The sequence below is a fragment of the Siniperca chuatsi genome, linkage group LG8, assembly GCF_020085105.1.
Source record: "Siniperca chuatsi isolate FFG_IHB_CAS linkage group LG8, ASM2008510v1, whole genome shotgun sequence".
In the NCBI taxonomy this organism is placed as follows: domain Eukaryota; kingdom Metazoa; phylum Chordata; class Actinopteri; order Centrarchiformes; family Sinipercidae; genus Siniperca; species Siniperca chuatsi.
The window spans coordinates 15,949,560-15,962,962 of NC_058049.1; the positions used below are offsets into that span (position 1 = coordinate 15,949,560).

At 40.1% G+C, this 13,403-nt stretch overlaps 2 protein-coding genes and 2 pseudogenes across 15 annotated transcripts in view; all 4 read right to left on the bottom strand.

Moving 5' to 3' along the window:
• Positions 1 to 13,403, bottom strand: part of LOC122879995 (protocadherin gamma-C5-like) — a 251,973-nt gene that overhangs the window by 163,956 nt on the left and 74,614 nt on the right. The gene's annotated exons all lie outside the window — the stretch shown is intronic.
• Positions 1 to 13,403, bottom strand: part of LOC122880012 — a 184,261-nt pseudogene that overhangs the window by 123,918 nt on the left and 46,940 nt on the right.
• LOC122879994 overlaps positions 1 to 13,403 on the bottom strand; it is a 120,527-nt pseudogene that overhangs the window by 56,521 nt on the left and 50,603 nt on the right.
• On the bottom strand, positions 1,217 to 5,244 carry LOC122880003 (protocadherin beta-15). The gene has a single exon (XM_044204722.1). It carries the CDS (start codon positions 4,680 to 4,682, stop codon positions 2,196 to 2,198), a length of 2,487 nt encoding a protein of 828 aa, XP_044060657.1. The 5' UTR covers positions 4,683 to 5,244; the 3' UTR covers positions 1,217 to 2,195.

Below are 13,403 nucleotides of genomic sequence, written 5' to 3' on the forward strand. Positions count from 1 at the left end.
TTATTTTTTGTGTGTATTGATTCTGTTTTGTACTCTCTACATCATTGAAAATGAGGGCATGCCCTCAATGATTTAAATAAAAGTTGAATAAAAACAGTGTTCTTGTGACCCAGATAATAATAAATAAAAAAAGAAGCACTGCTTGCTTCCCCCCTCCTTCCATGGTTGAAATTAGGAGCACAAATGAGCCTGAAGCTATAACATGAACAGCAACACACATGAATTCACATGGGAATTCTTTTGATGACAAAACCTCTCCGCTTCACCACCATGACACAGTCAGTAGCAGGCAGGAATGCGCACACACAGACACTTTACGTGAAACAGAAACACACACATACATCACCATTTAACTGTTGTATAAGCTTCTAACCACTGACCTGAATGCAGCTCCAAACTACGGTACTTTTAATTTTTAGTTTTCTGTTGTTTACGTGACTTTAAAAGTGCTTTGTGTTTGTACTTTCGTATTTTACTGTTGTATGTCTGAAACGTTTGTGCCTTGTCTAATTGAAAGTTGATCTAAAAAAACCCCCAATATGGTTTAAAAGAAAGAAAGAAACCACAATTACTATTTGTATTTATGGTTTATTATTAGCAGTAGTAGCGGCACTGTAGAAGAGCTCAGATTGATATTTTATGCAATAGCTGAATTTTTAAAAGTAATCATCCTTTCATCGCCATAGGTATCACCCAGTTAAATAATATTAAGCATTATTTTAGTGCTGGTTTTTAGGGTTTAAACTACTTACTAATGTCTACAGATTTAAATGCAACATTCTTTACATTGTGCAATAAAATGGATGCATGAGAAATGTCCCTGGACAATTATCTATCATTTAAACTTAATATTTCAAATTAGCTGCAAAATTATGGTTAAAAAAACTACAGTAATCTGCAGATCTCTGCACATACTGTTTTGTATTAATTGTGTATGACTTGTAAGTACATTATAACAGTGCACTGTCCATGTCTGAGGCCAAAGCAGAGAAGGAGGATCTAGAAGAGGCTCATTTGAGTTGTATTTACCAGTATGTTGCAAATACTTGTTGCTCAAAACTGAGGGGAAGTCTTTGTCAGGGTGCAAGTTTTATTTTTCTCGTTAATTACAGTTCCCTTGGATTTTTGTTATGATTGACTGTCAGTTTTAGTTTCTGTTATAAATGTCCTTCACTCGTGTCCTTTACAAGTTCTGGGCCAATGGAGAAGTCAAAAACAATCTTCTCTTCAAGTTTATTTTTCATCAGTGTACAGTTATAGTCTGTTTACATATTGTTCAATTCATCGCATGAAGTGCAAAGCTTTTATGTCTGTCACAAAACAATATTAGCGTTATTTTCTGAAAACACAATATAGCATTATCAAAACTCGGCTGCAGTGTATTCCAAGTCAAAAATGCATAATTAATACAAGTGTGAAGGCCGTTTTACACAAAAACAGAAGCAAAGATAAATATACCACAAAGCAAAAAATGAATCACTAGGACTACATTTCCTCAACTGTGTCGCTCTCAGAAGACAGCGATAGAGTAGTCAGAAAGATCTACCATGCATTTTAAATGCATGGTAGATTTAGCTAATTAGGAAATTAGCTTGAAATGAGACACATCAACCATATGTAATGTACTTAATAGGTTATATCCCTCATCCCAACTCATAATGCAATATTTAAGTGTTGAGCTTTTAAGGGAAAACACTTTTACTCATACTTCTGTTGTTCATAAACACTCCATGTCCTGTTTGGGGACAAACAACTGTCTGCTGCAGACCTTTTCATTCTCTAAAAAGAATCATAAACAAAACGGCTGTAGATAGAATAATTACTTTATTTTTGCTACTATGATACTATTCTCCAAAATATTCCAGAAGAGACTATCTACAAGGTAAAGATTGTTGTCTATGTTCGGACCCTGTAAGGTCAGGTCGTTGGTCAGGTTGAGGTTGAAGTTATATGCAAAAATCCAAGAACATTACAAAACATAGGCTATTGATGCACTGACAACACATGCATGCACAAATACTAAAATGTTCACATTTTAAACATGCACAACCGCAATATGTGTTTTTCTAGTACTTCTATGCAACCATGAGAAAAATGAATGCAATTATAACACATTTGACAGTCAGAGGGTCCAAATTGAATTAACCGCACAGGGATTATTTTTCAACATATTTACAATGTGTTATGGCCGACTCTCATTTGACCACATAACAAGGATGCGGTGCACCTGCCCTCACCTTCAGACTAGCTCTGTCTGTACTGGTGCGCCTTAGGGTGTTTTTTTGGTAGGCTGCACTTCTTTGCTTCAGTGTGTCAGTGTCTGTGTTGGAGCCGAAACGAAAATCGCCTCTCCACGACCCAGTGGTCAAGAAGGAATCATACCGCTCATCTTTCAGTAGGGTCCCGCAATGGCTTAAATCTGTAAAACTAGGGGGGCAGTAGGCCGTGGGGAAAACGGGGAGACTAGCAGTGGTTGAGCGGTAAACATAACCACGCCGGCAAAGCTTAAAATAAAACACTCCACTGATTAAAATGATGAAAAGAGAGGAAACGGCGGTCAGAGCGATAATCAAATAGAGCGTTAAGTTGTCGTTGTCCTGTGATTCATCTGCAAACTCAAAGAGCTCATTTAAAACAGGCAGCCCGTTACCAACTACTATGCTGACTGTAACAGTGGCAGAGAGAGTTTCAGGCCCGTTATCCGTTACTAAAACCACAACAGTTTGTTTCGGTTCATCGTCCTCCATGAATGCTCGCACAGTTCTGATTTCTCCTGTGTGCAGACCGACTATAAACAGGTTAGGCCGCGTTGCTGTGATTATTCTGTAGGAAAGCCAGGCGTTATGGCCAGAGTCGGCGTCCACAGCTACCACCTTAGTAACCAGGTAACCTCCAGGCGCTTCAACTGGTACCATATCTTCAGCAATGAACCCGGTAGTTTGGACAGGATATAGGACAACAGGTGCATTGTCATTTTGGTCCTTAATAAAAACGTTTATAGTGCAGGTGGTGGAGAGTGGAGGATCGCCTCCATCTCGAGCTGTCACCTTAATTTGGAAGTGAACTGACTCTTCGTAATCAAAGAGGCGCGATGTGAAGAGCTCCCCTGTTTCTGAGTTGATGGTAAGGAAGGAGGACAGTTCTGAGTGTGTGTCCCTTGATATTTGGTACAGTATTTTAGCATGAGATCCGTCGTCAATGTCCTCTGCTTTCAATTTCATCACAAACGTGCCAACGGGTTGGTTTTCTAAGATGTTGGCATTGTACACGCTCTGCGTAAAAGTCGGGGGGTTATCATTTATATCATTAACCACGATTGTTATAACTTTTAGACTAGAGAGTGAGGGAGAGCCCGCATCAGTGGCAGTAACTGTGATGTTATACTCTGGTTGAAGTTCTCTGTCTAGTATTCCGTCAGTCACTAACATGTAATAGTTTTTGACCTCTGATACAAATTTAAATGGAACATTGTCTGAGATTGTACACGTGACGTGCCCACTGCTCCCAGTGTCCATGTCATAAACATTAATCAGAGCAACCATAGTTCCTGGTTTGGAGTCTTCAGCCACGTTGGCAGAGGCTGATTTAATCTCTATCACAGGCTTATTGTCATTTACGTCAATGACGTCAATTATAAGTTTACAGTGAGAGGCCTGACCACCCCCATCTTTAGCCTGAACATCCAGCTCGTGCGTATTATCCTCTTCATAGTCAATAAGACCCGCCACCCGAACTTCTCCACTCAGAGGGTTAATTTCAACAATTCCTCCCATCTTGTCTGACAGGTGACTGAAAGAGTATGTTATCTCTCCATAAACACCTTCATCTGCATCCGTGGCATTCAGCATTGATATGACAGTCCCCATGGCCGCGTTTTCTGGCACAGAGGCTTTGTAAACTCGCTGGCTAAAAACTGGGACATTATCATTGGCGTCCAAAACACGGATATGGATAGAAGCAGTTCCTGATCTGATTGGATTTCCCCCGTCAATTCCATTGATTTTCAGTACATGTTCAGCTTGTGCCTCCCGGTCCAAGGCCCTTTTAAGAACTAGTTCCGGATAAGCATTGCCGTTAATTTGGGTACTCATTTCCAGTGCAAAGTGATCATTCGGGCTCAGTTTATATTCACGGACTGAGTTGGTTCCCAAATCGGGGTCATGCGCGCTCTCCAACGGAAAGCGCCTCCCCAGAACTGTGGATTCGACTAAATCCAGTTTGATCTCCCCTGCAGCGAACACTGGGCTGTTGTCATTTATATCTGCAATATCCAAAACTAAGCTGTATGCTTGAAGGGGATCTTCAAGTAAGAGCTGATACTGTAGGACACAGACACTGGCTTGCGCGCAGAGCTCCTCTCGGTCTATCCGTTGGCTGATCAAAAGATTGCCTGACGCAGCGTCCAGTTCACACAGCTGGCTAGTTCCTTCTGCAACAACACGGGCTCGACGAGCACCAAGCTCCGTTACTTCCAGCCCCAGATCACGCGCAACGTTCCCGATAACCGACCCCCGCTGCATCTCCTCTGGAAGGACGTAACGGACTTCTCCAAACGAAACACCAAAAAGGAGGCTAAACGGTAAAATATGCAGCCACCATTTTAAGTTTTTTCGCTGGTCCATTATTAAACATGCTTTCAGAAACTGTACTTTCAACATTATAGCTAAATACAACATATACATCCAAATGTCGAACTGAAAATGCTGCTGTAATCCAGCGTTCCCTGCTTCTCTATACTGAGTTAATCATGCTCTATTACGGAAGCTGTCAGCTTGGATTCCTCTCTCTCTATCCCCATTTCACCACTTCTCTCTCGCTCTCTCACTAACACATACACAAAACACACACACAGTCTCTCTCTCCTTCTCTCCCTCATACACACCCACACATACACAAACACGCATGCCTACACAGCCCTTGGCTCTAACCCAATACTCCAGTTACACTGACACAGATAAAGTGAGACATGCCATAGCACCATGAGTCAGACATTATGAAAGAGCGTCACCAAGAGACTGGGCTGATAATTACAACTGTGGACAGTCTGCTATGAGACACATGCATTAAATCTGCTGATATTTTTAATCATCTTGCACTGTGATCAAGATAAGACTAGGGAAACATCAGGTTGTGGTATAATATTATACAAGATGAACATTCATGTTTGAAGCAACTGAGGATGGACACAGCAAAAGCAACACCTGAACAATGATTAATCCCTGTGACACAATGATTTAACTCAATTTTTCAGACTATAGTTTGTGGTGCTTTTGAATTGCATTACACTGAAATGGAGCTAAACACACTACATACTGTAACTGTGGAAATGGCAGTGGACTCCAGGGGGAAGCCCAACACACACACACACACTCCACCAGTCACCATGCTCGACAGCAACATGTTGACTTTGGAAACCTCCAAGTTTCTGGGATCTACAATCTGCCAGGAACTGAGGTGGGCAACATAGACTACATTATAAAAAAGGCCCAGCAGGAAGTTACTTCCTGTGCTGCTGAGGAAGTTTAGCGGTTGATCCAGTTCTACAGTTGCAATAAGAGTTTATTCTCTGCACATTAATCAAAGTCTGGTCTGTGTCCAAACAGGACAGGGGCAGCCTTGAACAAACAGTAAATTGGTGCATTCAGAACTTGTACACCAGGGTAAATTATTGCAGACACCTCACACCCTGGGCATTACTTGATTCAACTTATTTCCTGTGGTAGGTACTAAAGCACTCAAACAACCAAAACAAGAGCAGTGTCTCTCCACACACCGTCACCGTCACAGACAGTTAAATCAGTGAGGTAAAAAGAATTGCTGTGTAATAACACTGCCAAACTAAATCATCTTACTGTAATGTATATTATAGTGTTATATAACCACTGTGCACTAACATGTAAATAATATCCCCTCATTATCATAGGTCTGACTGTATATACTGTAGATATACTCTTTCATCAATATATGCACATAAGACAAACCCTGAATAAAGAGTAACTTATTATTCACACAATGTTTATGGAGCAGTGAGTGTTGCTCCCCCTGTATTCATTTGAAGGAAAGTCTACAATGACTGAAGATGGCTGAACTGACAAGAAGTCTTTTCTAGTTTGTGACAAATCTGCAAGTTTGATATATGAGTGCTTCATAATGTCTCACAGAATTTAGCAATCTGAAATAGATCACTGTTAAGTGCACTGTCAAATGACAAAAAAATTGCATGTTTCACACCTTTAACTGTTGCATGCCACCCAGGGTAAGGATTTGTGAAAGTGCATTATTGGATGCAGTCAGCACTAAGAGGGCTACTGCAATCACAAAGAAGGAGGAGCTCTGAGGATATACAGCATTTTGTATAACATTCAGAGTGTCAAAGGATAACACCAGTAAGCTTACTTTCTGTTTTGCCCCTATCACCACTGATAACTGCAAAATGACTGCAAAAAGTGAGCCCAGAGGCTTGAAGTTGTTTTCATAGCAGGATGACCATACAGAGACATAATGCTGCAATGACAAACATTTTCATTTAAAATGTATTGACTCACTGGACATGTTCTACTAATCCTGCTTGACAGAAGGATTTCTAGCGTCACTGAGACATAGTAAAATGAAAATTGGTAGGAGATACTACTTAAAATTACTGAGAAAAATACAGGGTTATTGTTATTGTACTAACCCTAAATGCACAGTATCATTTCAATTTATTACAGGTCTTATATATGGGAAGTTAACTAAAGTTCAATTACTGAACAGTGTTATGTCACTTGAAACAATAGGTCTAATCTTTGTAAAGTGGATCAAATGTAACAGTAAAATAAACATTACAATGATTAATTGATTTAAGTTGTATGTATAAGGATGATGAGTTATCTATGCGCAGATGTGTTTAATCTCAAGCCAAAACTCAAAGCTCAGGGAAACAGCTTTTTTATTGGCCTGTTAAAGACTTAGCTATGTTGATAAGCAATTAATGTCCATTAGCGATTTGCATCCAGTGCAAATGCAGGAGGGTACATGAGTGTAACTTAGCAGCACCGTATCATAGCCAACAGTTTCAATACATCTGTAATTTTAAGAGGCATAAGTGACAAAACAAAAGTGAAGGTCTGCCTTTCTCTGGCTTGCAATTACAGTAAAACAGGGTTTTTAATGAAATATACTGAAAAATAAAATAAAATACAATAAGATAAAAGATACAAAATCGTCCCTCAAATTTACACATCAGTAAAAATTATAACTGGATAATGAGGGTGGTGTCCTTTTTATTATGAAAAAAGTTTATTTAAAATATTGCATTTAAAAAAATAAATAAATCTTGTCCATTTTTTTTTTGTCCAACACAACATTGTATCTTTTTCTCTAGCAAATGAGATATTAAACTCGACTTCCTGTCCAAGCAGATCACATAAAGTGTCATCTGAAGCGACTGAAAAAAGAATTTGCATTGAAAACAGATTGGGGCAGCGACTTATCAAATTGAAAACATTAAAACAAAGAAAACCTGAATATGTTGGATAATATTATGTCATAGCCAATCTAAAGAAATACAACTTAGCAAGACAAAAAAGTGACAACAGAATAGAAGAAGGAAGTCAAGTGAACCAAAAATCTGAATATCAGTGTTCAGCACCAAGGACAGAGAAACGAGCCAAAACAGTCAATGATATTCCCCTGGCTGACAGCAGTTGGACATAACAAAGACAACTTACATGAACAAACACAGACAGGATAGCTGTGTGTGTGTGTGTGTGTGTGTGTGTGTGTGTGTGTGTGTGTGTGTGTGTGTGTGTATTACACATGACAGAATATGTGACAGATGATATGAAACATGTTCCCCTACCTCAGGAGAGCCATTACAGTCCCCAAACGCTTCAGCAAACTCTGTTGGACTTTTCCTCAGAGTCTGGTCAGCAGGCAGTGTGTTGTCATTGTAAGATGTCACGAACTTGAAGTCACTGGTTCTAGAACCCGTTGTCAGGTAGGCGTCATAATTATAAGTGCTGCGTAAAGTTCCTGTGCCGTCAACGTCTGCGTAATTAGGAGGGAGATACGCGCTGGGGATGGCGACTGCTCCATCAAACAACAGTCTGGGCTTTCTCCTGCGACAAAACCTCACACCCAGGATGATGATAATGAAGGTCAGAAAAAAGGTGGACACAGACACCAGCGCGATGATCAGGTATGAGGTTAGCTTGGAGTTCTTCTCATCGTAAGAAATATCCTTCAGTTCTGGCACCTCAGCCAAGTTATCAGAAATAAGTAAATACATGGAACAGGTGGCAGAGAGAGAGGGCTGTCCGTTATCTTTCACTGCCACAATAAGGTTCTGTTTCATGCTGTCAGACTCAGAAATGTCCCGCTGTGTCCTGATCTCTCCGCTGTGGACACCGATAGTGAAAAGTCCCGGATCAGTGGATTTGACTATGTGATAGGACAGCCAGGCGTTCTGTCCGGAGTCCGCGTCCACCGCTATCACTTTGGACACCAGAGAGCCTCCGTGTGCAGCTTTGGGGACAAGCTCGGTCATGAAGGAGTTGCCCTCCGGGGCGGGGTACAGTATCTGAGGAGAGTTGTCGTTCACGTCCGATATGAAGACACTGACGGTCACGTTGCTGCTGAGCGGAGGAGAACCGTTGTCTCTCGCCATCACGTGGACTTTGAAACTCCTCAACTGTTCATAATCAAACGACCTCACAGCGTGGATCACCCCGTGTCTCCGTTAACAGACAGATAGGAGGACACCGGGGCACCGTTCACCTCACCGGCTAACAGAGAATAAATCACGGTGCCGTTTTGTCTCCAGTCGGGGTCTCGAGCAGTAACGGAACATAAAGTGGAGCCAGGTTTGTTATTTTCAGCCACATTTGCGCTGTAGGACTGCTCCTCAAACACCGGTGGGTTGTCGTTGATGTCTGCTACAGACAACTCAACAGTTTTAGAGGAGGACAGAGGTGGAGAGCCCTCGTCAGTGGCAGTGATTGTAATGTTGTAATCAGACACTAGTTCACGGTCCAGGTGCCCTGTGGTCACCAGAGAATAATAGTTTTTAATTGAAGGAACCAACTTAAAGGGGGCGCCTTGCTGAATGGAGCAGCGGACCTGTCTGTTACTCTCAGAGTCTCTGTCCTGCACGTTAATGATGCCCACCTCTGTACCAGGTGGGGTGTCTTCTGGTATGGGATTCGTCAGTGATTTCAAATTGACTACAGGGGCGTTGTCATTCACATCAGTGACAGAAATGATTACCTTAGCATAAGATGACAGCCCTAACCCATCTTTTGCTTTAACGCGTATTTCAAATGATCTGGTAGTTTCATAATCAACAGTGCCAATTATTCGTATCTCACCTACTTTACGGTCAATACTAAATATCCTCTTCACATCCTCTGAAACATGTCCGAAATCATACGTCACCTCTCCATTGACTCCCTCGTCTGCATCAGTTGCGCTCACTGTGACCACTACAGTATCTAAAGGAGAGTTTTCAGGCAGACTGGCTTTATAAACGGCCTGGCTGAACACTGGTACATTATCATTAGCATCCAGTACAGTGACGTGTATGACTACTGTACCTGATCTCTGAGGAGAGCCACCATCTAGAGCTGTGAGGAGCAAATTGATCTCTTGTTGTTTTTCACGATCAAGCTCTTTATCAAGAACAAGCTCTATTGTGTTTCCATTAACCGCCAAAATGAAATTATCATTCTTTTTAAGACTGTACTGCTGAACTGAATTTTGTCCTACATCCGCATCGTGCGCCTCTTCTATCACAAAACGAGCTCCCCTGACTGCCGACTCTTGAATTTCTATATTTATCAATTCTTCGTTAAATTGTGGCGAGTTGTCGTTAATATCTTGAATGTGAAGACTAATCCGATGGAGCTCGAGAGGATTCTCCAGTACGAGCTCATGTTTAAGGATGCAAGAAGCCTTTTCTCCACAAAGCCCCTCTCTGTCAATCCTGTCGGCAACAATCAGTTCTCCGTTATTCAGGTTTATGTCACAGTAACGTTTATCAATCTCATCAGTGTCAATGCGGGCTCTTCTGTTGGATAGCGCGCCCGTCTCCAGACCGAGATCCTTGGCTATATTTCCAATAACTGATCCTCGGCTCATCTCCTCAGAAAAGGAATAGCTCATGTCTCCATGTGCGACATGCAAAAAAAGAAGGAGGAAATGAAACCCGCACGTTTGATACAAGATTATTTTCGAATACATCATCCACGATGAGTTCCTAACAGGTTGAAAAATAAAGCGAACAAAGACAGTTCAACCACATAACACGACTAGTAACTGCGATTCCGTGGTGATTTTCCCTATTTGGACACAAGAGCACAAGAATGTGCGTCCACACCAAAGGAAAGAGGAATTCAAACATTTGGTGTATAGCGCCACCGTGAGTTAAGTTGAACAAAAACACTGATAAAAAAATAAAAGGAACACTTCAAATTGGCTGTAGTCTACTTATAACTGTTTTTCTGGTTTGTCTGTATATGAAACAGACACTACAACTACTATGGTGGATAAGCTATATTTGCAACTGCAGTTATCCATGAGGTTCAAACCAGGAAACTAGGAACGTCAACAAACAAGTCTTACAGCATGAATACAATGCAGAGTGAAATTAAGGTAAGGTTCCAGCTATTAATTTACTACTATGTCCTCTTTTGCATTCTTAAAATTATGAATGAAATGTTTTTAATCTTATGTTTTGTTACTGTGAGGATTTAGTCAACATGCCTCATGTTCAACATTGCTGCATAAACTTATAAATAATGATAAGCAATGGTAGCAGTATTTTCTGTGACCCTCTGAGGTAACCTGATGTAGTGATCCCAGTATCTGTGTATTTTTCCCCTCTTCAGGATGTAATGCTAACCTGTTGTTCTGCATGAGTGTTTTGATCCGGGGCCTAAAATGTTTAGCCTCAGCTGCTTGCATGCCAAGGCCAGCTTGGTAGTTTGTTTATATTTTTAACTGTTGGATCTCTTACTTCTACTGTTGTCCTGTTGATGCGTTCAGATTTTATCTGGTATGGCCAAAAAATAAAATTCATCCAGATATATTTGTTTACTAATAAGTAATTAGTTAGTAGTTCTCTGACCTTGGATCATATTTTTTCTGCTTCTCTTTCTGCTTTTCTCATTATAATCATGATTTGTACATTTGCATGGTTGTAAATGTTTGGCATACCGAGCACCTGTGTCTGTAGTTGGATTAAAAAGGGAAGTAGTTGTAATATTTAAAAGGGAATTTAATTTATGTCGTTTAATTGAGGCACTAAATGTTCACAAAGTTAAGGATTTACATATGTATAAGTTTATATATTTTATCTGCATCTTAAATCATTCACAATAAATGCACTGAATGTACCTCTGTGTTTTATCATCACATTAAACTACATTTGGACTTCCTAACTTCTGATTGGTTAATTCAATCACATATCAGAGAGAAACCAAAGCAGCAGAGGTGTGGAGTCGATGAAACTGTGGGGGAAAGTAAACTAAAAGCTGCTGAAAAATATCACTCTCCATCCTGTTTCTTCTTCAAGTTGGGAGTAATCCACCCACCATATAAACTCTGAAAATAGAGTGGAATCTCCTCACAGTGCTCTGTCTATATTCTAGTATAGCAGGGACTTTTGGATTTCTGTTTCGAGTTTTCTTTATTGGTTGCAGTCTTAAGATATACCCATAGTTCTATGTCCTTTGTTGAAAAAAGACTGTGTTTTTCCCAACTCAATGCATGTGTGTTGAATCTAGTCCTGCTGATTTCACCAAGTTTGCAAAGAAACCCAGAAGGAGGGAGAGATATTCAGCTTAGGCACCCACTTGTTCTGATTCCTTTTATACTTTATAGGAAAAAGACTTGTACATACAATAACTTACATATTATTATGCAAGTGCATCAAAGAGGAGCTCAAAATATTGTAATAAAGGCAATTCCTGCTCACTGCTCTTGTATTCAAGAAGAACTCATACTATAAAGAGGGTCTGCGAGGACCAAAATGATAATTTGATGTGCAGATTCAATAAATGTCTTGAATGCAAGAGCAGAGTGACAGAATCTCCTTTTTACAAGATACTTTATGCATATAACTTTAATGTTGTAATGCTTACAGACCACCAGTACTAAGTATACTACTACAAACTATTATAACACTGCAGATCGGTAAATACTTTGGTGATTTAAGGTGATTACAGCAGCTTACTACACCACATAAAGTTAATGATGGACTGAACCAGGCTTTGCTCTCTTCTGAAGAGAGGAAAATGAAAACAAACTCCCACCTACCATCACAGAAGAGAGATACAGGATACAGTTTTTCAGTGAGCATCAACAAGACTACAGCAGATGCATAAGAACAAGCACTTACTATGAAGAAGACATTAAAACAACCAGACCTGGCAGCATAGCTTAGACACAAGTAGTTAAAACCAATTACTCTGAACCCAGTCAATCCACAGAAAAAAATCAGGCAGAACAGCTGTTACCAAAATCATTGTACTAGAAAAACTATTTGGGTTACCTCTGAGGTAAAATCCCTCATTCTGTCAGTATGACCTATCTAGACTACCTGTATGAAACTCAGACTGTATTTTGATGAACAAGGTGACTGATATTCTGTCACAGCCTAAGAAAAATGTATTGAGTTAGCACAATCACTGCAGAAATGTCAATGGGACAGACACTACAGTACACACTGACAAACTGCAATTAAAATTAAAAAGTTGTTATTTTTTATCTCTTGTATTATCTGTATTTCACAATCACAGTGGTCAGACCAGAAAGCAACCAACCATAACAAACCTCACAATAAAAGAAGCCCAAACATAACACACCTGTTAATAAAGTGTAGTGGACTGGATTCAAATGTAAAGACCTACTACAGATGATGCCACCTAAAGAACTGGCATTAGACAACAGAAGCATGTCAATGTAGGCTTTCAGTCAGTCAGCTTATAAGGATATACTGTATATCAGTGTGCTAGATATCATTATAGCATTAATTCCCGGCCATAAGTGTAAGACCAATGTGTACATTTACATGTATTCATGTTGCAGACACTTCTGTCCAAAGCAATGAACAAATGAGGTAAAATCCAAGCAACAGCAAATCGAGCAGAAGCCATCAAAAATAAGTGTCACAAACCTCAATTTGAAATTTCTTCTGAGACAAGTGGCAAAAGATTGCAGGTGTATTAAGTAAGACATACATGCTTAAGAAGTTAGATGTTTTTTGTTTGCTTTTTGTCTGTTTTTTAGAGGAGGGAGAAGTAGAAAGAGATGTGTCTGTCAGAAACCTTTAGCAAATAAGTCACATTATGAAAATGACATGTGATAACATGTATGGACACAGACATTGTTTCCTCTGCAACAAAGATCATCTGATTGTGTAGAAG